This window comes from Fringilla coelebs, assembly GCF_963513975.1.
Source record: "Fringilla coelebs genome assembly, chromosome: 9".
NCBI classification, from domain to species: Eukaryota; Metazoa; Chordata; class Aves; order Passeriformes; family Fringillidae; genus Fringilla; species Fringilla coelebs.
The window spans coordinates 19,134,446-19,159,873 of NC_140067.1; the positions used below are offsets into that span (position 1 = coordinate 19,134,446).

The 25,428-nt window shown below is 39.1% G+C and overlaps 2 protein-coding genes across 3 annotated transcripts; one reads left to right on the forward strand and one right to left on the reverse strand.

The window, feature by feature from the left end:
• Positions 1–983: 983 nt before the first annotated feature.
• On the reverse strand, positions 984–12,420 carry DBT (dihydrolipoamide branched chain transacylase E2). Of its 2 annotated transcripts, none has more exons than XM_084211745.1 (11): positions 12,338–12,420; positions 8,209–8,332; positions 7,956–8,031; positions 6,897–7,078; positions 6,424–6,551; positions 5,830–6,073; positions 4,890–5,056; positions 4,194–4,271; positions 3,713–3,904; positions 3,505–3,576; positions 984–2,654 (listed from the first exon to the last, which is right to left on the reverse strand). In XM_084211745.1, the coding sequence occupies exons 1-11, from the start codon at positions 12,386–12,388 to the stop codon at positions 2,487–2,489; spliced, it is 1,482 nt and encodes a 493-aa protein (XP_084067871.1). In that variant the 5' UTR covers positions 12,389–12,420; the 3' UTR covers positions 984–2,486. The 2 variants fall into 2 exon arrangements, with proteins under 2 accessions (XP_084067871.1, XP_084067870.1); XM_084211744.1 differs by lacking the exon at positions 12,338–12,420 and adding an exon at positions 9,282–10,508.
• A 935-nt stretch (positions 12,421–13,355) lies between these two features.
• RTCA (RNA 3'-terminal phosphate cyclase) lies at positions 13,356–20,603 on the forward strand. Its single transcript, XM_084211257.1, has 11 exons — positions 13,356–13,519; positions 13,626–13,726; positions 14,612–14,755; positions 15,529–15,652; positions 16,145–16,203; positions 16,715–16,856; positions 17,447–17,571; positions 17,705–17,763; positions 18,300–18,394; positions 19,475–19,579; positions 19,932–20,603. Exons 1-11 carry the CDS (start codon positions 13,475–13,477, stop codon positions 20,034–20,036), a joined length of 1,104 nt encoding a protein of 367 aa, XP_084067383.1. The 5' UTR covers positions 13,356–13,474; the 3' UTR covers positions 20,037–20,603.
• The last annotated feature ends 4,825 nt before the right edge of the window (positions 20,604–25,428 follow it).

The window sequence follows — 25,428 nt, forward strand, 5'->3', positions numbered from 1 at the left end:
ATTGTGAACCAAGAAGAACAAAGGAATATTGTTATGCCACACAAGAAGTTTGTTTTGAATTAAAAATGACAATTAGAAATAAAAAAAAAGCCAGTACTGAATTGAAAATGACTGCTTTCTTTAGTAATGTTTCTCTACAAGGTAACTGACCTTCAAAGTACTATTAAACAGCAACATGGACTAAACAGATGATAAAAGGTGTTACATCACTAAGTATTTTACTCATTACTTTTGCCAATGCTGAAGAATTCTCTTGCTGAAGAATTTTCCTGCAAGTTTTCAAAGTCCAGACAGAAAAGTAATCTTTACCAGGATGTGCAGAGGGGTTATTACTCACCCCTTTTCATGGTTCCAATAATGAAAATTATTTAACATTCTATTTCTTCAAATAGCCCTTGGAGAAGATAAAAGAACAAGTCTGTCAGAATCTTTTACTTCAATCAAATGGGAAGAGAGACAACAATAACTACAAGGTCACTATTTGAGGCAGAAGCCAAAAAACTGGATAGTTCTAACCAATTGAGCTGGAGTATAAAATGTGAAGATGAAATTTTGAAAGTATCATTAATTTGATTATAACTCTATCACACAACTTTATAACAAAAAAACCTAACCCTCTCCAGTCCACAAACTAAATACATTAATACCATTACCTACTTAAAAAGACACTAACTAAGTACTTTAGCTTTCAATCTTCTTCTTGTGTAAGTAAAATTATTCTGTCTTAAGTACTTCAAAGTAATTTTATTGCTTTATTTCATACACTTCTATTTCCTCAATTTATTTTCAGTGATCATCAGATTAAAAACTATCCTAAGTCTTCAGACTAAGCCCTTACCACAACAAGATACTTGTAGGAAAGTAGACATTAGGTTGCGTTCTTCTGGTAGCCTTGAGTATGTTCTTTAAGGTAAGACAAAAGAGTTTGAGTCACCCATACAGGATTGCCTGCATAAAATTCACAAATAAAAACAATATTTTGTGGCTTTACATTTTTTATTAGGAATAAATAAATCTGATAAAAATGAAATGGGTGATAAGCATGATATAACAGTCAAACTTTGCAAGAAATGACTTTTATATAAAAGACCCTTATACCACAATAGAAATATTAATAGCACCTTACATGGATGCGCCACACTCCATACATTACCAGCTTTTCTCTTTCAGTCTCAGCATCATGGATAGCAGGGATTCTACCTCTGGTAGCCTGTCTCACATCTTCACAGCTAAATGCAATAGACAGCTTTGGTCTACAATTTTGAAGAATGCTCCTGTTTTTTATATATCTAAAAAAAGGAGAAAATGTCCGTTTTGTGCGTTACAAATTCATTTTTAAGGCAATGTAACGGTCTTTTCTCATGTCTGTGTGAAATGTATGTGTTTAGAAGGTATTTATATCCAACAGTTTTCTTCATATCTCCCATTAAATCAACAGTGCAAACCTCATGATCTGTTTATTTTACCTTAAAGCCACATAAGTTTTTTGTTCTAAAGCCATTAACTTGAACTTATTCATTATCCGCCTCGTGTCTGAGTTTAAGAAGTCCTTATCTCACGTTATTTTTAATATCCATTCTTTGTTGAATCTGATTAATCTATCAGATTCTAGTATCTGAATATCAATAACAGAATGCAAGATCATGATCAGCTTACTGTCAGGCTTACCTAATGACAGAATAATAAAACAAGATCCTTCTTTTTTTTTTTTATTTTGCTTTCTCTTTCTCGTTTCATTTTAACAGACAGATGCTTTCTATAAGAATCAAAAATAACTGGAAAGCATAAAGGACTGAAACTACTTTCAGCCTTTAAAAATATAGGATATTCTAGAGAGTATTAAGGCCTTGATATTTATCAATCAGTATTGTCAGTAAGCATTTGAATAAATATGGCCTCTTCATTTATAGTTTGATAAAGAGTACCTGTGCAAAATAATTGCCAGAAAAAGTGGACTAGCAAAAGACTTAAGAGGTTAACTCAGTTAAATAACAAAAAGCTCTCTGGACATCTTACAGCAAAAGCATTAAAGGCATTTTATTTGTATATGATTTTTTCATAATCCCTTTTAGGAATTCAGATATTATTTGTTAAAATAAATTTAAGTGTCCAAAATAGAAGAACTATGAGTATTCCCCTCCAAAATTTCCCTTCAGATTATAAATACTGCTGGTGTAGAGCAGTGGCACTCAGTCACACCAGCCTGACAATCATTCTTATTATAAAAGGCAAAATAAAGATATTCCACCACCATATTCAGAAGCTGTGACCTACTCAGTTTGACAGACTGCTGTAGATGAAATTACAGCAATACAAAATGAAAGAAGCAACAATAATTGAGACTGATATCAGCTGTTGAGAACTTTCAACCACATAACATTATTATATAATGCACGTAGCAAAGGGCACATGTTAGCAGAGACAGCTTGTATAACTATTCTGTCTAATCCACAGAGTTTAAAGGCATATTCTAGCCATGGTTTCCTTTATTTAAGGTCCAGCAGCATTGAAGCAGGGTTCTCCAAGTAAGATTTCCACAAGTTAGAAAACCGGGCCATTGTAGCTCCATCAATGATGCGGTGATCAGCTGACCAACTCACATTCATTATTTGTGCTTTAAATACTTCACCTTTGCTATTAAACCGAGGAAGAACCTAAGAATCAGAGGAAGAAGAAATCCAGAATTATTAAATGAAATACTTTCATTAGCAAATATGCTTTTTCTTGTTCTTGCTAATTTGTTGATCTAAATTAAAACATTTTGCTGAATTAGACAGACAGCAGTAGCACCATGCTAAAAACCAAGATCTTTCCATTACTGTTTTGCTGTGGATTAGAATATATTGCAAGCCTGCATAATAAACAGTCATAGCCTTTTTCCACCATCATGGAAATACTGAAGTAGTAAAAGCTTTTCCTGACTCCAAAGTTTCTTCCTGAATAGTTTATTGCACTGATAGTTCTCAAAGTGGAGTTTCCTTAAAGCACCTCTAAGAATATGTTCAGAGGAAGAACATAGAAGTAATTTCAGGTAATATTAATTTCATTTCCAGCACTGAGATCAAATGTCTGTATTAAAGAATTAAAGCCTGAGATTCAGAAAATATAAAACTGCCTTCACACCCAAAATTCTTTATGGACTCAGCCACCTGGCTTATGAAATTGAACCTCACTTTCAGAATGCTTCTCAAGTTTTCTCCCTGCTGATAACAAATTTGCCGTTGCCATGTGGCAAAACTTGCAAAATTGTATTTACATTGTTTCTTACTAACCTGAAGGCTAAACATAGATGTGAGAAATATAACAGGATTCTGGAAAATAAATACAAACCTTTGGTGTAAGAGACTTCTAATTAAACATCTGGTGTGTACATAATCATTTAAGGCACCACTAACTTTTCAGACTTGAGCTATGCATTTTCTCTGCAACAGACAGACTCCACGTTCCATTTTCATTAGGATGACCTTAGCTAACACTCTCATCACTGAGATAAAGTTAATATACCTGTATCTTTCCAAGTGCTCCAATAGCTACTTCAGGAGGTAGTATCACTGGTTTGGCATAAGTGCCACCAATCTTGAAAAGAAAAAGATGGGGATATTATTTAACAACTTTTTTAAGCAGATTGCCTCTGCTACAGATTTTGTTCTTCACACATTAAACTTCAGTGAAGCTGCATTTCAGAAGCAGCTCTCATTTTCCCTGTACTTACTGTGCCAATATTTGAAAGGGTGAATGTTCCCCCAGTGAGGTCACTTGTTCCCAGCTGGCCTGCAGAGCCCAAGGACTGGAGGCGATTTAATTCCACAGCAATGTCAAACACACTGCAGACCTGAACATTTTTCACGTTTGGGACAATTAAACCTTGCTCTGTGTCCATTGCAACTCCAATGTTGTGTGAAGCCTGCAGCAAGTGCCATTAACCAGACATTAATATAAACTGTCAACATAAAATGTATTTTAGGTAAAAAGCCACTTCAATCATATTTTCCTTATCTATCTTTTTAACCTGGAAACTACTGAAATAACGCCAACAGTAAATCAAATCTAGATCTCAGAATCTGAACACACAAATTATTTTCCTGCACAACACCATAATTCTGGTTCTTGTAATTAGCTCAGACATTCTGAAAGGTGCCTGTTAGACATTACTTTTACTTTCTGCTTACAGCATTTATCCATAGTTTACAAACCTTATATGTGACATTTTGACAGTTCTCGTCCAAAGAAGCATTAAGAATGGGATAGTGCAGCAATCCCAGAGAGGCTGCCTGTTAAATACAACAAAAGAAAACAAAACAGATTTTTATATTTTATAAGCAGAGAGCTCCATGGAAAAGAAGTAATGGTAGGAGAAAATTTAGATTAATAACAATATGGAATGAGTGTTTTGGTAGCACTCTGAGTGCAATAGCATTACCAGACTAATCTGTACATTCACTGCACATGAGTGAATGTAATGCAACCGCCTGCTTTTCTGAACAGAAGGGACAACAGTCTGTGACCTGAGGGATTCATTAGCAATACAAAGATTATAATAATAACACCAATGAGAACAATGATGCATTTCATATGAGCTCAAAAAATACTGATAATTTCAAAAACTTGTTTTGTGTGATTCGAACACCTGGTGATGCTTACCTCCATATTAAATTATGCTGAAGGCACTCTATCCTTTCCCATTAATATTTCAAAAAAATTCAATGACACTACATAACCAGCTGCAATTCCAACCGTAAATTGATAAGTGGCTCAATAGACAAAAAAACCAATTTTTCTGCGATCTGCCATAACTCAGATGATAGAGATACATCTACAACAATCACTGAACAGATTTTGGCAAAACCTGTGTATAAGTACTCCATACAGGGCTCTGCTGCAGGCCTCACCTTTATGAAGAAAGGCATAAAGGAAAGCTTCACTCCACGGATTTCAGCTAGAGGTTTCAGCTCTTCTCGCAGCTGAACAAGCTGAGTCAAATCAATCTCATCAGAATAACCGAAGTGGGGGATCTTCAGGGCTGCACTCATAGTCTTTACCATGGCCTTCTGAAAACCTGGAAAATATTCACTGTCTTCTTAAACCAACCAAATGAGCTCCTGTGAAGTTATGGTGAAATTTCATCTGTTTCCATTAACCAAATTACACAACTTACAAAAACCAAACCAAAGCCAAAGCATAAGCAAAGAAGAACAGCATAAAGAGCACTTTCTGAGTTATTCAGTTCATAGAACTCAATTTTGATGACTGTATGACTGTAATACTTCAGATTATATCGCTGCATCCCTCTCCTATGTATGTATACATTTGAAATCATATCTGCATTATGCTTTCCAGGCTTTCCAAATAAACACTGCTTGAAAGGGAAAGAAAAAATTTTAATCTTCCCCTTTTAATGTGATTTTTTGATAACTTAGTGTCTTTTATGGCACTGTTCTCCAGAACAGGTGTGAATGCTACTCACATAATATTGCAGTATGCTTTTACTAAACACTGATAATCACTTAAATCACTGCACTTTGCCACTAATCACATAATGATTTCTATCATGACAGATCCATGTTTAGAATTCCTACCTGTTCCAACATAGACTTGGAAGAATGAGCAAGTACAATTTGCAGCCCAACTCCATCCAACCAAAACATGAACTAATAACTAATAAAATAATTTCAGCAGAGATGCTTCGTACAGAGAATGTTTTCCTAAATGCTCACTTGCATAACAACCACATGAAACACACTCCCATCAAAAGGAATCAGCTACTCACAGAGTAACAGGTACTGGTAGTCTACTGTGACCATGGTCTCAAGACTATATTTCATGAATTACCTGTTACAGGTTCAGTTTTATCTTTTCCTGCAAATGCAATGGGTCTAGAAACAGGCACAGGGATTTTGCGTGCTTTGTCCTTTGGAGCAGCTGGCACAGCCTCTGCTTTCCGCTGAGGTGGGACAATTTCAGCCTTCGGCGATGGAGGCAAAATAGCTCCTGTTTGTTTGGCCAAGTAGTTGAGTATATCTTCTTTAAGGATTCTGTTATCCTTTCCTGTCCCAACAACTTCACTCAATTTAATCTGAAAAGTACATAACAAGCAGTGACACTTTAGTTTTAAAGTAATATAAAAATATCTTATATTGTGAGCTATGGTTAAAAATTATTCCCATTTCTGATCGAACATATTTGCAGTTTTCTGTTCCTTTCTAAAGTTTATTAGGTATTCAACATAGTTCAAATCATCCAAAAGTCCCAGTAGTCCCACTAGGTATTTGACTATATACTTCAAGCACAATCCTCTTCATTTCTACAACATGTAAAAATGTATTTAAAAACAAGTGTTTCCTCTAGATCAGTGCTCCTCTAGTCAGTCAAACTGCCATAGAAAAGCTGGGTAAAATGCAGCAGGACCTTATTCAGCAAACCTACATTGTTCTCCATGGCCAGGCGACGAACTGCAGGGGTTGCTAATGTTTTGTGACCTTTTATCTCTTGGTGAGTGTGCTCTTCATGGGACATAGGAGGTGTTTCAACAACATCTTCTTCTGAGGCAACACCTGCAAACAAAAAGAAAAAAATTCACTTTACTACATTATAAGCATATGTTAAATTCCAACCTCAACCATTCTGTGACAGCCAAAGTTTTTAAGATATTCTGTGAGTTAATGTGCATGGGAACACAGCTTGCTAAAGGCTGCTGCTTAAGCTAAATATTCAAGAAGAAATATCTAGGAGATTTTAAACTTTAATAAATATCACAACTTTCTCTACTCAAATTTCTTGACTTTATAAAAGGAAAAAATCTTTGAAGATTTTCAGGAAGAAAAAGTAAGCTTCTCTGCCACTGATTGTTTATGACAACATAGATAAAATATGCATGAGAAAAAAATGTCTTACAATACCTTTTGAAGCATCAATTTCAATGTCCACTAGTGGTTTTCCAACAAAAGCAATATCATCTATGCTGTAATGGAGTTTTCTGATGATGCCATCATAACGACTGGTGATAGTAACAGAGGCTTTATCACTCTGCACTTCACAGATGCTGTCAAACTGAGACACACTGTCACCTTCCTTTACGTACCTGGGAGGAAAGACAGGCTACTGGGAAACACAGTCAGTGTAAAAACCTGTTCTGTGTATTCCTTTGGTAAGTTCAGTAATATACATCCCACAACATGGAAGTGCATTCCACATGAGAAAACAAATTCTACATACTGGATATGTTTCCTACATGAATTTTGTCTGTCACAGAACTCTTTGTTGGTGAAATGACAAAATTATTATGAATATCATTACACACATATTACATTTACTTTAGTAAAGCAGAGTTTTTCTGTCAGATTATAAGGCACCCAAAAATAAGAATGAGCTCAATTTAATCTGAATGCAAGGAAGTTGTTGGTTTCAACTTGCCAATATATGATCAGGAAATGGATGGTAGGGAACAGTCTTCCATGCAAAGAGAGGTACTTATACAAAGAACTAGGCCTTTCAACACTGCCTTCCTTCACTGTGCACTTTGATTTTGTTTAATACATTCATCACTGCATTTTTACAAACAATTTAGAAGTTCAAATCTTTTACTGAAAGCAATAGAGGAGGGGTACAGGATAAAATTATGTTCATTCTTTAGACTAGCCACTGTTTCTAAAGCTAAGCCTAAGTAAACATAACAAAAGACAGGCCACCTGAACACAGAAAACATCAATCACTGAAGGAAAAGCCTATTTACAGTTGCATCCCATTCCTTCTAATTTTTCCACTCACAAATATATGAGACTGCAAACAAACAAAATAAAAAGCTCAGTATGTACAAGGTTTTAAAATGTGCAAGATGAAACCCAAAAAACTTCACTAGTAACCCAAAAAATATTCTCAGATAACCCATCGATCACATAGCTAAAGCTGCTAAACTACCTGCTGATTTCTTTGTATATTTTCAGGAAAGCAGAGCTTACCATTCTTTTACAGTCACCTCTGTAATTCCTTCTCCAATGTCAGAAAGCTTAAACTGGACAATTTGGCCACATGAAACTTGAAACAGAGAATAAGAAAACATAGCATGTTTAATATTAAATACAAGCTATGAGAAAGAAAAATCTGAATGCATCAGAAATAATCTGCATACCAGCCATATGCAAACCTCTAACATTACACTCATAGAATAGCAAAAAAAAAAAAAAGAAATTATTTTATTATGAAAAAGATTACCAGCAGATGTTCTGAATAATCGCTGTTGATGACTAAACTTGAGGGCAGATTTGTCAAACACGCACACATATTTTGATTTTATAAAGCGAATGCTGCTGCACGATCTAACGCGATGAATGCAAACCTGGGGAGAAAATCTCAAGGGTTAATACAATGGAGGTAGAGCCCATTTTATATTCCCATCTAACAGTCACACTAAAATAGTTTCATTCTAGTCTATGTAAGAGAAGTTCTTATGGAACACAATTACACTGAATACATTCTTGAACATACAGTAACCTTTACATTAGCAAAAGCTTTGCCAGGTTTTAGCTTCTTTCACAAACACAACATGGAGAGATCAAAGCCACAGTGACATAACCAATTAACAAAAATCATGACAGCATCTGGTGAGTGATTCATTGCTATTGTTTCTCTCAGGAATTAGTTTAATCAGGACAGGCACACAAAAAGCACACACACTGTCAACCACATCAGATATCTGAAGTACTCCTATCCAGGATGAATGCTGGAAGCTTTCCCTAGACCGCACAGAAAACTAGCATATTTGTCCCATCAGAGGTTGATGAGAAATACTAATCAGAAAGGAAATTCACACCAGAGGGCCCAGAGAGTTGCCCTTTCATTTTTGTTCCTACATAGGAGGCAATCATCTTCAAGTAAAAATAATCTTAAATCAACTTCAATTATATTTTGTAAGAACTGGCTATGAGATGGTTTTCTTTTATGGTTATAATTATATTTATCCAGAAATCAACTTTAAAGGGTCTGCAGAATTTTCTGAAAGATTCTTCAGACAGAACTTTATGTTTTAAAGCCTCTTGTAATCAGTCATGATCGTAATCATAAAGGAAGTTGGTAGTGCTTGCATTGACAGAAATAGGTATTTTATTAATCTCAACACAAGTTAGTTCAGACACATTCGTATCCAGTAAAGTGTATTAAATTTCATGTAATTCTGGTGTTATGTTGTCTTAAGAGTACTGTAAAATTTATAAAAATAACCATTTCTCTGTAGATACTATCTCTAACAAATTTAGAGATATGAGAAAAATTCAGGTGCTACAATGTACCTCAAGTAGCTCAAAACTGTAAAATTTAGAAATTATCTTCTTAGAGGAGCCAGAAAACAGCATACCTGCATGGGAAAGTTCATTTTAACTTCTTTAAAAAATCATATGAGCATATGAAACTTCTTGTTTCCCTCCCCACATCCCAAACTGTTCAACTATTTGCTATCACTTTTCACTGTTTAAAAAGTACATTATTCAACAGGCCATACAATTCTGAACTGACAATGTACTCATTTTCTGTATTATTTAACCCAGCACTGCAAGTCATATTTAATATCCCCTTTTTTTAAGCAACAAACATTTATACAAAACAGTCTATCATGATGGACACAATAGAGTTATATTATTTGAGTTACCTTTCAGTTGCCTGCCACTAAGATGGTACCTACTGATCTACAATGAGTATTTTTCTAATTCCTATAACAAGCAAATAGAAAATCTTTTCATTAGTCCTCCAAACAACTTTCCATATTCAACAATCAGGTAACATGGAAATTTCAGGCTATGAAAAATCGTACTCTAGGAATACATTTAAAGTTCACATTAAATTACAAAACTGGTACACAATGTACATCTTCACAATCCTATTTTTCTTCTGTCTTTAATTCTGGGTTTCTTCCCACTTGAAGGTTACATGTTTACATAAAAATGTTACCAAAAAAATTGCTCAACTAGATCTTTTTGTCACAAACTCGCAAAAACTCTCTTTTCTCTTTACATGACCCTAAATTAAAAACATTCAGTATTTACCTGTGAAGATGATCACAAGGAGCACATCAAATCTCTGAACTATTTCTAAATGTGAAGTTTCACAATGATTTCCATGTGATTTTTAACCTTTGGTTACCAATGCAGGTAGTGAATTAGTAATGTCACTGCCAAAAAAAGAGACTGGTGTTGTTATTGAAGAGTTACCATGCTGTTTCATATTACATCTGTAGGAATAATTCAAAAGTACAGCATTTTTAAAGCTGAAATCTTTCTGGTTTTCAGTGTTGCACATTCTCTACCAAAAAGTTGCTGTGCTAGTATGTTAAAGTAATAACACAGGACACAATATCTTCACAGTGTTCCTTACTAACAAGGAAAAAATTAAAATCCATTCAACAAAGAGACTGTGCTTACAATTTCAGCATTTAATCACCATAATAATGGTGTAATGCCAAATAAGCAAATAAAAATGGCACATAAAAGATAAAATTAGCTCTAATATCCATAGCATAGCCATCTACACATTTTGATGTTTGGAAAAATCTGTCAGTTAACCCCAAAGATAACTGTTAGTACTAAGCTTGTTAACATGGCTCCCATTACACTAAACAGCAACTGAAAGGCAATACTGCCACAGCAAGGTAACACCTCTCCTGTGCAAGTCTGGGATGTGCAGACTGACTCTGGCAAAAAGGAGCTGAGGGCCCACCCAAGTCCCTTGCTGGGACTGAGGCGACACCAACCTGGCTGACAGAGCGCGGCCTGACCCCAGCCAAGGGAGCAGCTGAGTGCACTCAGGGGAACTGCCTTGCCTCTCACGTTCAGCTTTGCTTGTTTCCTCAAAAACAAGCCAACTCCAGTTTTCTAAACTACCACTGATCCTGAAAATGTATGCTGACCTCAGACCAAAATACTTCTAAGCAGCCTGCAGGGAACTGATTACCTGATGGAGTAACACTAAATTTCCAAGTCAAATTGAACAGTTCATGCTCACAGACAATGACTTAGCATTAAAGGATATTGCCCTGCAGAACTCTCTTGACTTCTGTCCCACTGAGTAATTTTAATGAACATTTCCTCACATTGGATGCGTTTTGCACACATATTCTATATTTCCAAGTATATAGTTACCTATATACTAAAGCAACATCCCTGGTAATGTGTTTTAATCAGATGCCATCCCTCATCTAAATACCTGGCACATGTCCCAGTGCCCAGGTAACTGCCATTTCCCTACCACTTCACACAAAGGCCCCCTGGCTCAGATTCAAAATGTGCTTGCAGGAAAGACACACTATAAACCAGCCAACTGTGTTCAGCATGCACATAGATAAGATGAGTGTTTTCATCTTATCAGAAGAAAGATAAGATTAAGAGTAGAAGGTTAGAAATACAACTTAAAAGAAAGTGCTATTTTCAATGCTCTTATTTAGTAAAATTAATTATAAATACTTATAAGTTTCTGGCTGAAAACTGGATTACAAAAGTATCATTTAAACATTCCTCATCATTATGCTTTAAAATTTCAATATGAATTATTAAGAGAAAAAACATACTACAAACTGGAAGGGATCCTTAATTTTGTTTCTAAATTTCAAAAATTATTTCTTCTCTGACATCCCACAAAATAGGGGTGACATAATAGGAAACCAACGCTCTTCACAATAGCAAGAAGACTATAACGCAAGAAGACAAAAGAAAGCAAGAACTAAGTCTATGTCGCGAAATTGTAAGTATCTCAAAAAGGCAACCAAGCAGATTCATTTCTTATGGTAAGGTATCTCAACTACTTTTCAAGTACCAAGGCTCCTGGGATTCAAAGAAATACGTTTCCCTTTTTTGTACGTGTATGCACACCGTCTCCGTGCAGATGCGGTATGCAAAGGGAGCTGATGCGTGGGCGGAGAAGCGGTGATGGCAGAGCAACGCATAGGCAAAGCAATAATGGGATGACTTAGAAATAACAGAAGAGGAGGATGTCACTGTCTTATCACAGAAAGGCACACGTTTCTCTCACAGGTAGCATGGGCAAGGGCAGCGCGGGGGGAGAGGGTGCCATTTCTGAGGGTCCCTGTGCAGCGCGGGGCGGGCGGTCCCAGGCACTGCCGCGGTCTCGGTCACCTGCGCGGAGCAGGGGGAGCGCACAGCGGGGAGGGAGCTGAGGCGCCGCCCGGCCCCGGACACCGCCGAGGTGGCAGCTCCGCGAGCGCGTCGTGTTTGCAGAGGCGCGGTGCGCGTTGTGCGCCCGCCGGACGGCAGGAGCAAGGCTCGGGGATGCCACGAGTTATCTCTCCGCCCCGGCCGGCCGGGAGCGCCGCCGCCCGCGGGGTCCCCGCTCCCCTTACCAGGCGCCCCGCGGCTCGGCAGCTGCTCCTCAGCGCGGTCACGGCCGCCATCTTACCCCGGGCAGAACGGCCCCGCACACACCCCCGGCACAGCCAACCGGCGGCGGCCGCGCCCCCACAGCCAACCAGGAGCGGCGGGGGCCGCGGGCCGGGCGGGGCAGGGGGGCGCGGGCGGCGCTCGGGGCCCGCACACGCCCGCGGGAGGGACCGCGAGAGTGTTCCCGTGCGGGGGCTCCCGGGCCGGAGCGCGGATGGCGGCGCATGGCATGCGGGTTCCCCGGGCCGCAGTAGCGGGAAGGGCAGCGCGAAGAGCCCGGCCATTCCCCACACACGTGTAATAAAGTCCCGAGTGCGCCTGCCAGAGCAGCACGCCCGTGTCTGTGGTTCTGCGTGAAGGGTGATTGTAACCAGGGGGGATCGACCTCTTCTCCCAGGTGACGAACGACAGGGCATAGTCTTGGGGAGGTTTACGTTGAAGATTAGGAAAAATCTCTTCACAGAAAAGGTGATCAGACATTGGAACGGGCTGCCCAGGAAGGTGGTGGAGATACCACCCCTAGAGTTGTTTAAGGAAAAGACTGGACGTGGTACTTAGTGCCATGGTCTGGTTGACATCGTGGTATTCGCTTATAGGCTGGACTTGATAATCTCAGAGGTCTTTTACAACCCAATTCATTCTGTGGTTCTGAGGAACAGTAGCTTGTAACGAGGAGGGCAGCAGTCCGGCCGCTCTCCTCCGGCGGCAGCGCTGTACCCGTGGCTCTGATCTCCCAGGACCCGCGGTTGTTACCGCTCCGGCCCTCAGGACAGGCATTGCCTCCGGCGGGACGCAGTCAGTACCGCCGGAGCAATAGAGCTACTCCTGGCCCCTGCCTGAGCACCGGGCCCGCCGGCTGCTCCTCCCCGCGGCGGAGCCGCCCCAACCAACCCCCAGCGGGCGGGCAGGGAGGCGCCTCCGCTCTGCGCCTGCCCGGCACCGCCGCCCGCCCCCAGCACCGGTACCGCAGCATCCCGGCCGCGCCGCCGCCGTCAAGCACTCCTAGCCCGGGGCTGCTTCGCCGAGGGCTCGCCGTGTTTAGGGCCCAGCCGGGATACCATCGGCGCGGCCTCTGCGAGAGACACCGCTCATCGACAGCCATGGACGGGGACAGGGTGGAGATAGACGGCGGGATCATGGAGGGGGTGAGCGCCAGCGGGCCGCGGCTTACCTGGCCGCGGGCAGCGGTACGGGCCGGCCGGGTGTGCGGGAAGTGCCGTAGCGCCTGATGAGCGCCGTTTCTCCGTGCAGGGCGGGCAGATCCTGCGGGTGTCCACGGCACTGAGCTGCCTGCTGGGGCTGCCGCTGCGGGTGCGCCGGATCCGCGCCGGGCGGAGCCAGCCCGGCCTCAGGTGAGACCCTCCCCGGGCGGTCCCGGGGCGCTCAGCCGGTCACTTACGTCATGTGGGGTCTTCCCGGGCCGGGGCACGGCCACGCAAGGCCTCGGCTGCTCTCGTCTGAAAAGTTTGCGTTTCCATTGCTCTAAAAGAGCCTTTTTGCTAGAAAATCCCGTCTGTGGCCCATAAGGAGTGAGGGGGAACGCTGCGGCATGAAGCGCGCTCGGTTCTCTTGCCGGTGCCCTCAGGGCGGGTCCGGGTCCCGCCCCAGGCCGCAGGCGGGGCAGGTCAGGGCGCGGTCCGGCCGCTGCCTCGGAAATGGTTCCACAGGTGCTGAGCGGGACACGCTTTGAAACAGGGAACACACCGATGTAATGCCTGAGCAAAACAGCTTACCGAGCGTACAGTGCTAAGAACAGCTAGTGCATATCCTAGTGTTGCTACAGTTAGCATATTTCCAGTGTTAAGAACAGTTGGTGTATTTCCTATTTAGATTACCCTAACAAAAAGGAAACACAAGGCAAGTACATAGCAAACCTGTTAACTGTCTTGTAGCCCTGCCACTGGTTCTGGCTCAGTCAGTATTGCCATCATTACCCCACTGCATTTCTGTCCAAGCATTTATGACATTAGGACAACTGGCTGCTCTTGCATCTCATCTGTCTGTCTTGGGCCCATTCTAGCAGAAAAGCTACCAGAATCCTGCATCTCCCAGTATGGCCTGAATGCTACTCCTCTGGCTCCTGTGAACTCAGAAGTACTGTAGCAACCAGAGTGAATTTCTGATCCTTGTCTGAACTGAAATTCGCAGTTGTAGTTTTTTAGTTGGTGTTTAGTGGTTGTTTTAATAAGCACGTAGTCTACTTGTATGTGTCTTTAACTGTGTATTGTCACTCTAAGACCTCAGCATCTGTCTGGATTGGAGATGATTCGAGATTTGTGTGATGGGAAGCTGAATGGTGGAGAAATTGGTTCAACAGAAATAACCTTCACTCCTGGGAAGATCAAAGGTGGAACCCACATAGCAGATACAAAAACAGCAGGGTATGTCTTTGTACACTTCTGATAACTTAAAAATTATCACAATAGATGGGGTGGGAGAAAAAAGAACATTTATGCTTTGGTAATGACCCAGGATATGTGCTTCCTGAGGCAGATTTATGTGACCAAAGAACCTGTAGTATAGGTAGGATATGCTGAAAGTACCTGTGAAGTTTAAAAGTATGGTTGATATAAAAGCTGAATGCTTGGTTCATGTAATGAAGAAAGCAGCTGCTCATGTCTTTAAAACTTCAGGTGTAATTTCCTCACATTACCGTGTTACATACTGGACCAAGTGCATTAAATTAGATAAGTATCTCACATCCATGAGGTCTGAAGTAATCGCCATATAATAAGGCAAATTTTGACATTTTACTTACGCTCATAGTAGCACGGTATGTTATATTGCTCTTTTGGAAATGGGAACATATTCCATCCATGTATTACAATGTTACTGCTGCCTAAGCCTTTTCTACTGCCTAAACCCACAGTTTTCATGATCCCATCACTATACTAAGGAAGATACATAACTTTATTTCAAACAGAACTATTAAAGATGAAATTATTGTGAAATGAAAACTTTCATATTTAGACTTGCTAAGGACATGAAGTTTTAAAGTAGTATCTTTTAAGACTAATAAGTTTATAGATAATTTTACAAATTAAATACAAAAGTAAATGCTCTAGAAAGTAATTTTCCTTTGATATATAATGATTCTATGGAATTGTATGGACAATGAGGGTGTGACATTTGAATATGTTATCATTGCTTTTAGGAGTGTGTGCCTACTGATGCAGGTAGCAATGCCCTGTGTGCTGTTTGCTGCTTCCCCATCAGAGCTTCATTTAAAAGGTGGGACTAATGCGGAGATGGCTCCTCAGATAGACTACACAGTCATGGTAGGGAGAAATTCCTTTGCCTTGGTGCATCTTCCCTGAATATGTATGCAATATGACTGCTGTTCCTCTGTTGCTCTTACTGCAAGTCTATTTGTGATTATGGAATTAGGCATGGAACATAACACTATTAGTGTACTGGCTGTAGAGAGCAACCAGCGTTTCATGGAATTTCCTGAAATAGTTTCTTTGGTTTTAATTACTACAGAAAATTTCACTTAAAATGTATTCTTTTTTCTAGAAGAGTGCTGTGAATTACTCTTTTTTTTTTCCATAAGAAAATCGTTTTACACAAAATGACATTGAGAATGAAGTATCAGGAATGTCAAATAAGCTATATGGATGAGACTGGCTATCTTTTTTTTTTTTTTTTGATAATGCAACTGAAATTTTTGTGTTGAGCTTTTTTTTTTTTCTTTTAAGATTGCATAACATAGTGGGAAATTATCAATGCAAAATAAATTCACTCTGTGTTTTTATATGTTTCTTTTTCAGGTTTTCAAGCCAATAATCGAAAAGTTCAATTTCACATTTAATTGTGACATAAAAAGGAGGTGAGTTGTGGAGCAGTGCTGGGCCTTACTGAACCCATGTGTGAGCAGAGGCACACACAAGGGGCTCTCAGTCAAACTGAGGGGTGAATTTATAATCCATGACCTAATCTGCATTAGCTGCCCCTGTGTGTACTGTCACCACATGATGAATGGGATAGGGTTCTTGGCTGTCTTTTCTTTTTGTTACTGAGTCTACAGCTGCTGTGTAATGTTTCCTGTTGGCTCCCCTGAGGGGAGCACATGTTGAACAGGCAGTGCATTACTGAGCTTTTTCCAAGGAGCCAGTTAGGCTGGTGTTAGGAAGTTAATAAGATGTGCATTACAGAGGATTACTGTTAGAGAGCCTAGTTCCATTATAAGGGTTTCTAATACACACATCAAGAAGATTTGTATGTACAGTAACAGGGAACATAAAAATGAATATTGAAATACATGAAGAGCCTCCTGGCCCTTTTCTCGGTTTCCTTGTGATCATTGCATTTAATTATGTCCAATTACTGTTTCTAAATAGGGGCTACTATCCTCAAGGAGGTGGTGAAGTTGTGGTCCAGATGTCTCCAGTCAAAGAGCTGAGCCCAATAAACTTAACAGAACGTGGCACAGTGACAAAGATTTATGGAAGGGCATTTGTTGCTGGAGCACTGCCTATCAAAGTAAGTGCTTATCATGGCTCTGGTAGCATCCAACTTTATATGGCTATATAAAATTGCATTCAATCTGCTCAGCATTCCTCTACTCTCCTGTCTTTTGCAGTCTTACACAAGCTAAGCAACCTTATTAAATGGTTTCAATTATTCAGGCTGTAGAATATTATATTGGACATACCTAAAATTCATTCATTGCACAGCAGTGTAAAGCTAAAATGGGAAATGAGAACAGCATCCTCATCCTTCATAGGACTCTTTAAATGTCTTTGGCATATATTGATATCTTATATCTGATTTATATATATTCTTCATATTCATGTCCAGTTCTTGAATTTCTATTGATATTGAAGTTTCTACATACATTTCTATAACTGTCATTTGTATAGGATTTAATGTTACCTTAATTTAGTAGAAAAACTTTCAGAAAAAAATCACGTTCAGTTCTTGCTCATAGGGGTTTATAAAAATCCTTTATTTTTTCTAGTTAATAAAGTAGCCCCTTTATTTGGGGATTAACTGTAATAATTTAATTTATGAGGAAAAAGTATTGCTATATGACATAATTTTATCACTGGGTTTATGTCTTGTCTTGTTAGCTGGCAAAAGACATGTCAGCAGCAGCAGTGAGATGCATCAGAAGAGAAATCAGAGATCTTTACATTAACATCCAGCCTGTCAGAGAACCTGATGATCAAGCTGTTGGGACTGGAAGTGGAATAATGTAAGATGAGTCCAAGCTTTCTATTTTTACCTCTAATCTTGTTGGTTAATTAGCTAGAACCTGATTACATATCTAATAAATAAACTGTAATATGAGTGATTTTAATTTTAATTATTTTTGTTTTTCTGCTTAGTATTGTTGCAGAGACCTCAACAGGTTGTTTGTTAGCTGGGTCATCACTTGGCAAGAGAGGTAAGAATTCAATGAATTATTTGAGACTTAACTTCATATACCAAAGAAAAATAGGAATCTGAAGTATCATCTGTTTTAAGATCTGATGCTCTGAATGTTTCATTTTTAAATATATGCTTTTAGAAATAAAGGACAACAGAAATTAGCAGAGTTAAGACATAGTAAATGGAAATTTACAAAAATTACAGAACTGTTAAATTTACCTTGTATCAGAATGGAGAATCACTGGAAATATTTCTGAACTTTAGGAGCATAGACTTTGTATTTTAACATTTGAAGTTTTTGCTCAAGAGTGAATCTAGATTAAGATGAATGGAAGTGATCTTGATTTCAAATTATTAGAATGAAATGTTTTTCTGACTAGATGAGGCTACTTTCTTTCCACAGCAGACATTTGAGGCAAGAGCATTAGGTTTAAGGAAAATAAAATCTAAAAAGTTGATAATTTCTTGTGTTGTTTTGTGTGTTGGTTTTTTTTTTTTTTGTACTTTTAAAACTTGAAATAGTAATTTTCAGCTTTCTTATTTCTGTCTTAGGAAAGAATGCTGACAAGGTTGGCATTGAAGCAGCAGAGATGTTGCTTCAGAATCTTAAACATGGTGGAACTGTGGATGATTCTCTGCAAGACCAAGTAAGGTTCCTACATGTGTTTACATGAGGTTGAAGTAGCAGGAACATGCATGCACTACTTGTAAACAATATAGATCTGACTAGGGAAGGAACAAGATGTTAGTAGTCTGAGATGTGTAGTCACAACATCACTAGAATTAGCAATTACATACAGTTTTTAGGAACCACAAATGCTTTTAGCATTGTACCAACACCCTCAAATTTTGCCTTTCTGTAACCCTCAGTAAGTATGGAAAAAAGGCAGGAATTTGCTTTCTTTGACATTCCATGTAGTGCAGTGATAATAGCTCCCTCCTTACATATATAGAATGATACTAAGGGAAGGTACTAGGGAATATTTACAACATGCTCCCAGTTATCTTGCTCCCCTAATTTCATTTGAGAATTAAGGCCCTCCACTGCCTTATCTTAGCCTGATAAGAATCTTGGGCTGGTTTAGCTGGGATGATGCTAGCTCTTAGCTGTAAACACCTGGGCACACATTAATATTATGTAGTATAGTAAGCATTTGGGTCTTGGACTCAGCCTACTTTTTTCAAAGCATGGGAACAAGCCACAGCCAGAGTCACTGTGTATGGGAACTGCACAGAGTTAATCACACCTTGCAGTATTCTTGTCATGGTGATGTTTTTAAGTCAAATCAAAGGTTTTTAGGTGTCTGTATGGTAAATATGTGATCAGGAAGTGTTAGAATTAAAGTACCTTTCCTGAGTTTCTCTCCATATAGGTAAACTACTAATCTGGAGTCTGACATGACTTTGGGGAATTTTGGGGCAATACAGTGGGGGAGAGCAAAGTTAAATGTAGTAACAGGAATTCAATAACAGGAATTTAGGGGCAAACTCCACTGGGGTAGTTTGTACTTCAAAGTAGCCCTTCAGTAATAGGCATCACAGTAGCAATCTCCAAGCTTCTGGAGCCATGGATCACTCTTCAAACTCAACTTCATGAACTTTTATGAAACTTATAGACAAAATTTTTATATTTACAGAAATTTTGCATGTTTTAGTTGGGTTTCTTTAATCAACGAAATCATAGAATCTGAAGAATGACTTAATAATTACCTTTCCCTCCATTTCAGCTGATCATTTTTATGGCATTAGCAAAGGGAGTGTCTAGAGTGAAAAGTGGACCAATTACCCTTCATACTCAAACAGCTATACACTTTGCAGAGCAGCTAACAAAGGTGAGTCCAAACATTCAGGAAGTTTCACCTTTCAGTTTTCTTCAGTAACTTGGCAATGTAGAGTTGGTCAGGCAGTCTGAACTGAACTTGATCATGGAGGACAAGCATTGATAAAACAATTGCTATAGTACTTACCTGTGAGTTTTCCTGTAGAAAGTGAGCCTACTCTAGGCTTTTAGAATGGTTAAATACTTTTAACACATTTATAGAAATGTTTTTTTTTTAATTAAATCTGTCAAAGCTGTGATATACATAAACATGTGGCAATACAATTATTGGACATCAGATACTCAATATTTAAACCAAGGTATGTGATAACTTAATTAGTGATGTATTTCTAATCCTCTTCTAGGCCAAATTTACTGTGACAAAATCAGAAGAGGAAGACCCCGGTAATGATACCTACATCATTGAGTGCCAAGGAATGGGGATGATAAACTCAAACTTACAGTGTTAAAAAAAAAAAAAAAAAAAAAGGCAGCAAGCTGCCAAAAGCAACACTCAACATACCTCAGTGATGTATTGCACTACACTTCATTGGATGTACGATCTGCCTTGAAGAGGAGGAGCCTTCTGTCACATCAGAGTGATTTGACTTGAAGGTTGATGTCAAGCTTTTCCTTGGTAGGGTGAAAATCTGTCATGTGAAAATGAAAACTTTACTTTGTTTTTTTTTACTATTAGCAGCAAAATGAGTAGCAACAGGACAGCAAATAGCATATACTGTATGTATGCAAGAGCTTCAGTTAGAGGCTTTGAACTTTACCTGAGTAGAAAATAACTATTTTAGTTTAGTATTTCTTTCACTTTTAAAAACTGTAAGATCTGTTCTCTAGAAACATTTATGTTCTGTACATGAACTGAAATGCGCCTTTAAATCTGTATTGCTGTTCTTCCTTAGCCAATTGCTAAATAATAAAGCAGTATCACCCTATAACAGGCTGGTATTAATATTTGCTGGTAACTCAGCAGGTTGTGCTTGAGAAAGGTGGATACAAAATAACTTTTCAGCAGCACAGTTTTTTTTTCTCCCTACAGAAAGAAGACTCAATGCATAAGATAATCTTTTAAATCTTCTTTTTGCATCTATTTTATGATAGATGCTCAGGCAAGCTAAATCAATGTACCACATTACAGCCCAGACACCAAGTATTGACTCCATGATATGAATTTATTTCCTAGCTACAGTTGTCCTTGTCTCTTAGCATACTAACTGAGGTTACATTTTCACTGAGGTGGTGTTCTTTTTGAAGGGAGTACTAAATTTCAGCTGAGATTAGGGTGCTGTTGAACACATACATAGATACAGTACCTATGTGTATGGACATGGAGCACTGTAAATACACACAATTTGTGTAGGCATATAAAATCCAGGTGTGTTATCCCCTATCTAGGCATTAAGTAAAGAAGAGCTTCTACCAGGCTGCTGTTGATCATGCTATAAAAATTTTCTCTGAAGTTGAAGGAAGGTTGAAAGGAGAAATAGGGCACAATTGGTTTTGCATATGAAGACCCCAATCACAGAGTTGGAATCACTTAACCAAAGCTGTATAAATGCACTCTGGAAGCTTGAGTTGATTTCCAAGTTTCCCAGCCCATCCTGCAGCCGTTGTTCTACAATTTTTTTTCCTCAGTTGTGACTGTTGAATCTAACTGCTAAAGATGCAACTTGAGGTATTGTCTGCTGTACTAATTAAGATAATTACTTACTTAATGCATTACTGTACATTTCTAATACCAGGAAAAACCTTTGCTAATATCCAAAAAAGTTCAACAACTCTCTACTTAACAATATCTTTCTTCTTAGGGTTTTTCCCATAATGCAAAGGAATGCTGTTCATTTTCAATTAATTATTTTTGTCTAGTACTGGGAATAGTCTGAAGGGGGCAATAGTCACCCACTGAAGTAATTTTGGGACACAGACTTGACATCCTTTGAAGAACATCTCTCTGAGTTACTCAGCCATGCTGTTAATGATTATCTGTGTTTCCTTTTTTGAAGAAGTCTGAATGTATTTTAAAAAAATCTTGAAAGAAAATCCCAAAGAAGTTGCTGTCTGTGCTTAAGAAAACAAGCTCTTAAAACCACATTTGAATGGATCTTTACCAGTTTTCAGTATTCAAAAGATTAATATACTTGACTTGGTTTTTGACTGTGCAGATTTTGTTACCAAAGTTTTAAAAAATATTTTTTAAAAATCACTAAATAAAACAAAATTCAGTTGAACAAAAAAAATCCCATTGAAAAATTGAAGCGCAATTTTTGTCTTCCAGACATAGAAAAACATGTAAATGCTCAGCCAACACATTTAACAAAGATTAACAAACCCAGGTTACCGGTGATGCCTTGAGAGGACACCTAGAACAAAGGCTAGACAAAGATAAAGAAATAAAGTAGGGATTTTTTAGAAAGGCCTTCAAAGGCCTTGGGCAGTACAAGAGCCTGGCCGTGGCTCCACCCAAGATGGACGCTGGGTCACGAGTTTTCACACTTTTATAAATTTTGGTCCATTTACATATTGGGGTTAATTGTCCAATTACAGCTGCAGGTTATGGAGTCCCATCCTGCATAGGGAGGGATGGTTCTCCTCAGTTCGCCACTTTTTGGGCCTGAAGCTCCAACGCTGTCCTTGGTTGTCAGGCTGGAAAAGGATTGTTCTGTCTAACTAAACTGTGAAGAGAACTTGCTGGCGCTTTATAGGAAGTTTAGAGTTATATACTGATGCAGTACAGAACGTGGAGAATATGAAAGTCTGTTCCAAAGATCAGCTGTCATTACTAACTGGCAGTCCTTGCTGGTTTCCTGGCAGGCCTGGTCAAGCACCCAGCCCTTGCTCCTTGTGACCTGGCCTCAGGGCCAGCAGTGGGCAGGGGAGAGACTGCGGGGCTGCCCCTTCCTTGCTTGCCTTGTCATCGTGAGGGCTGTCCCCTAGTGCCATCCCTGCTGGGCTTCCTGCACTGGAGGAAGCTGGAGCTGATTCGACAAGGATTTACATGCAACCTTTTTCTCCTTGGGATTGGAAAAGCTTTAGATGGGAGTCATCCACAACACGTTTTACTCTTCAATGGGATTAAATTCCCCAAATAATTGTTGTCCCCTGCTACAGACACACACACACACACACACACACACACACACAGAATTTTGTTACCCAGGCCCAATTCACATCCTGTCACCTCATGGTAACTTCTTACCAGGAAATGTTTATTGTAATTCCTCTTCTTTTTCTACATATCATAATTACACTTCATTACATATATACTTAAACAAATTTTAACTGAGATGATAAAAACCATACAATGAATTTGGGATTACTGCTATCATTCATATTCTACCAGGTTCCTACCTTCCCTTTTCAATGGGGTTCTGCACCATAAAACTTAAATCCTCCAGGCTTACATTTACTTTCAATTCACTTGGTTTTAAATCTACAAGTCAAAACATGAGCTGCAGACCTTGTTACTTCACACTCCTACATTGCACATGCTGCATGTATTTGAGCTTAAATTTTACAGTACAAATAATTGTTAAAATTAACGCAGTATGTGCAAATTAGTTGTTGGTAGTTAGTGGTGTAACTTTATTTTAAACATCCTGTCCTCTTTGAATATTAACTGCTATTTACAGGGCATTACTGGAAGCTTTTTAACTTTCAATTTTATCCATTTACAATCACAAATCTTTTAACTATAAGGTTGGATTAAATCACTTGTGAGAATGTATTAACCTTTTGTTCAGGAAGAGATGAGACATTGCTTGCACCTGCTCCACAAATATGCACTGGGTTTTCTTATGTTAATCAGGCACATTTGAATCTTATATAAAAACTTCAGTGTGGGTGTACAGATACAACTAAGATGCTTACATTTAGTGCTGCTCAAACAAGTAGTGGCAATGACTCAGAAGTTCTATGTACCAAGGAAATGGGATAAATCCTTTCCAACTGTGTGTCTCTGGTGCACTTGCATGAAAGAGAATTGTGTTTGGATGAATACAATGATCAGAGGCACTGCACTCTGGTATGTGGGGACTGGAGTTGCAAGACAAATAAAATGGGCATTATATGCAGCCAGTTACAAAACTTTCTCCAGGAAATACTGCACTCTGGTTCTGTCTGAACTCTGTTCCTCTCAAAAAGGATATTTTTGGACCTTTTCTCCTTTCATGCCCTTAGATTGTCTGGTGACTTTTCCTCTGAGCCTGGGTGTTTCATTCTGGTCACCGAAATGTTAGTGACACATTCACTATTTTCCAGCCCATCTTGGGACCACTGCAACCCATTTTGGGCCCCTCCATCCAAGGAGAACACCAGTGGTGAAGTTGGTCTGGGGCTGGAGCTCTGTGAGGAGGGGCTGAGGGAAGGGGACTCACTCAGCCTGGGGAGGGAAGGGGCTCAGACCTACCAGCAAATAGCCAGTGGCTGCACAGGGGTGAGGGAGGAGATGGAGTCAGGCCCATGGAGCATGGCAGAGGGCAAGAAACAGACATGAGAGATGCTCAGGTTGGCCAGACCCTGACTGACCCCGCCTGAGCTCAGGGCTCACCCTGCATTGTGCAGCAGTTTTGACCAGAGCTCACCTGTGATCCCTTCCCACCTCAATCCTATGATCCTGATCCCTATCCAGCCAGTAATGTTTATCCAAACATAGTGTTTGGATAATCTCTAAAGATTATCCAATCTTTAGAGAATTCTCTAAAATATTTCAGCACAGGTTATCTAGAAGTGACAATGCTGAAATCAACCAAAGGTTAAATAAAACACTACAGTAAACAAATGTGCATACAGGAAAAAAATTGCCAACACAAATTCTTTAGAATGGGAACAATGAAGAAATTTTAGAATTAGAGCTACATCCTTAATTCAAAAGAAGTGATTGCAAACACAGATGTCAAATCTGCTGGTGATTGGAGAGAATAGGAAGTAATATCAATATCTAATAATCAAGTAAAATAGGTCAACTGAGAAGTGCTTCCCTAATATTTGACCGCAGAAAGGTCAGTAAAAGCAGGTAAAACAAGTGAGAACACAGTCCTGTGTAAACTTGGGCAGAACCAGATTTTTTCTTTTAATCCCAGATTTTCTATTGCCTTGAAGCCCCAAGATCAAGGCTTAGGAAGCCAACTGATAAGTGCACTTAAAAGCTAAAAGCTCTTGTGGAGTGTGCATATGGAGAACATCCCAGTGCAAGCTGTGTGACCGAATTTTTGTCCCACCCAACTGTCTCTCTTCTGCCCAGAAGGCTTTCTGTGCAATGCTTTCCAAATCCAAAGTATTTGGAATCCCATAATGATGGGACATCTGCTAGAACAAGGAACTCTTATTTGAAAATCACACTTTTAAATAATAACTGAATATTTTCTTCACATAAAACTTTTTTAGGATTAAATTTTAGACATTTTATGTCACACCATACAAGTTTTCAAAGATCCATCAAAAGACCAAATATTAGCTCTGAAAACATCTAATACTATTTTTCTTTCTCTCTTCCAGAGATATTTTTCTAGCTGCTTTAGATTTCATTACCAAATAAATGATTCCTATATAAAAAGACAATTTGTGACAGGGTTTAATGATATTTTTTCATATGGAAACTACTCTCTAAACAGAATTTTACATGCATTGCACTCTTCTAGTTTATACAACGCCAACTGACTTGAAGTTTATCCACTCCTGTAATCCAGAAATGCTCAAGTAGATCATATGTTTTCTCAGCTATTAATGTTTGTAGGATCAGAACAAAGTCAGGCTTCTGTTACTTCTTTCTTATATTGGTATTGCACTCCATTAAAAAAACCTGATTAATAAAGCATTCACTTTTTAACAGAATGGGTCTTAGAGAAAACATCT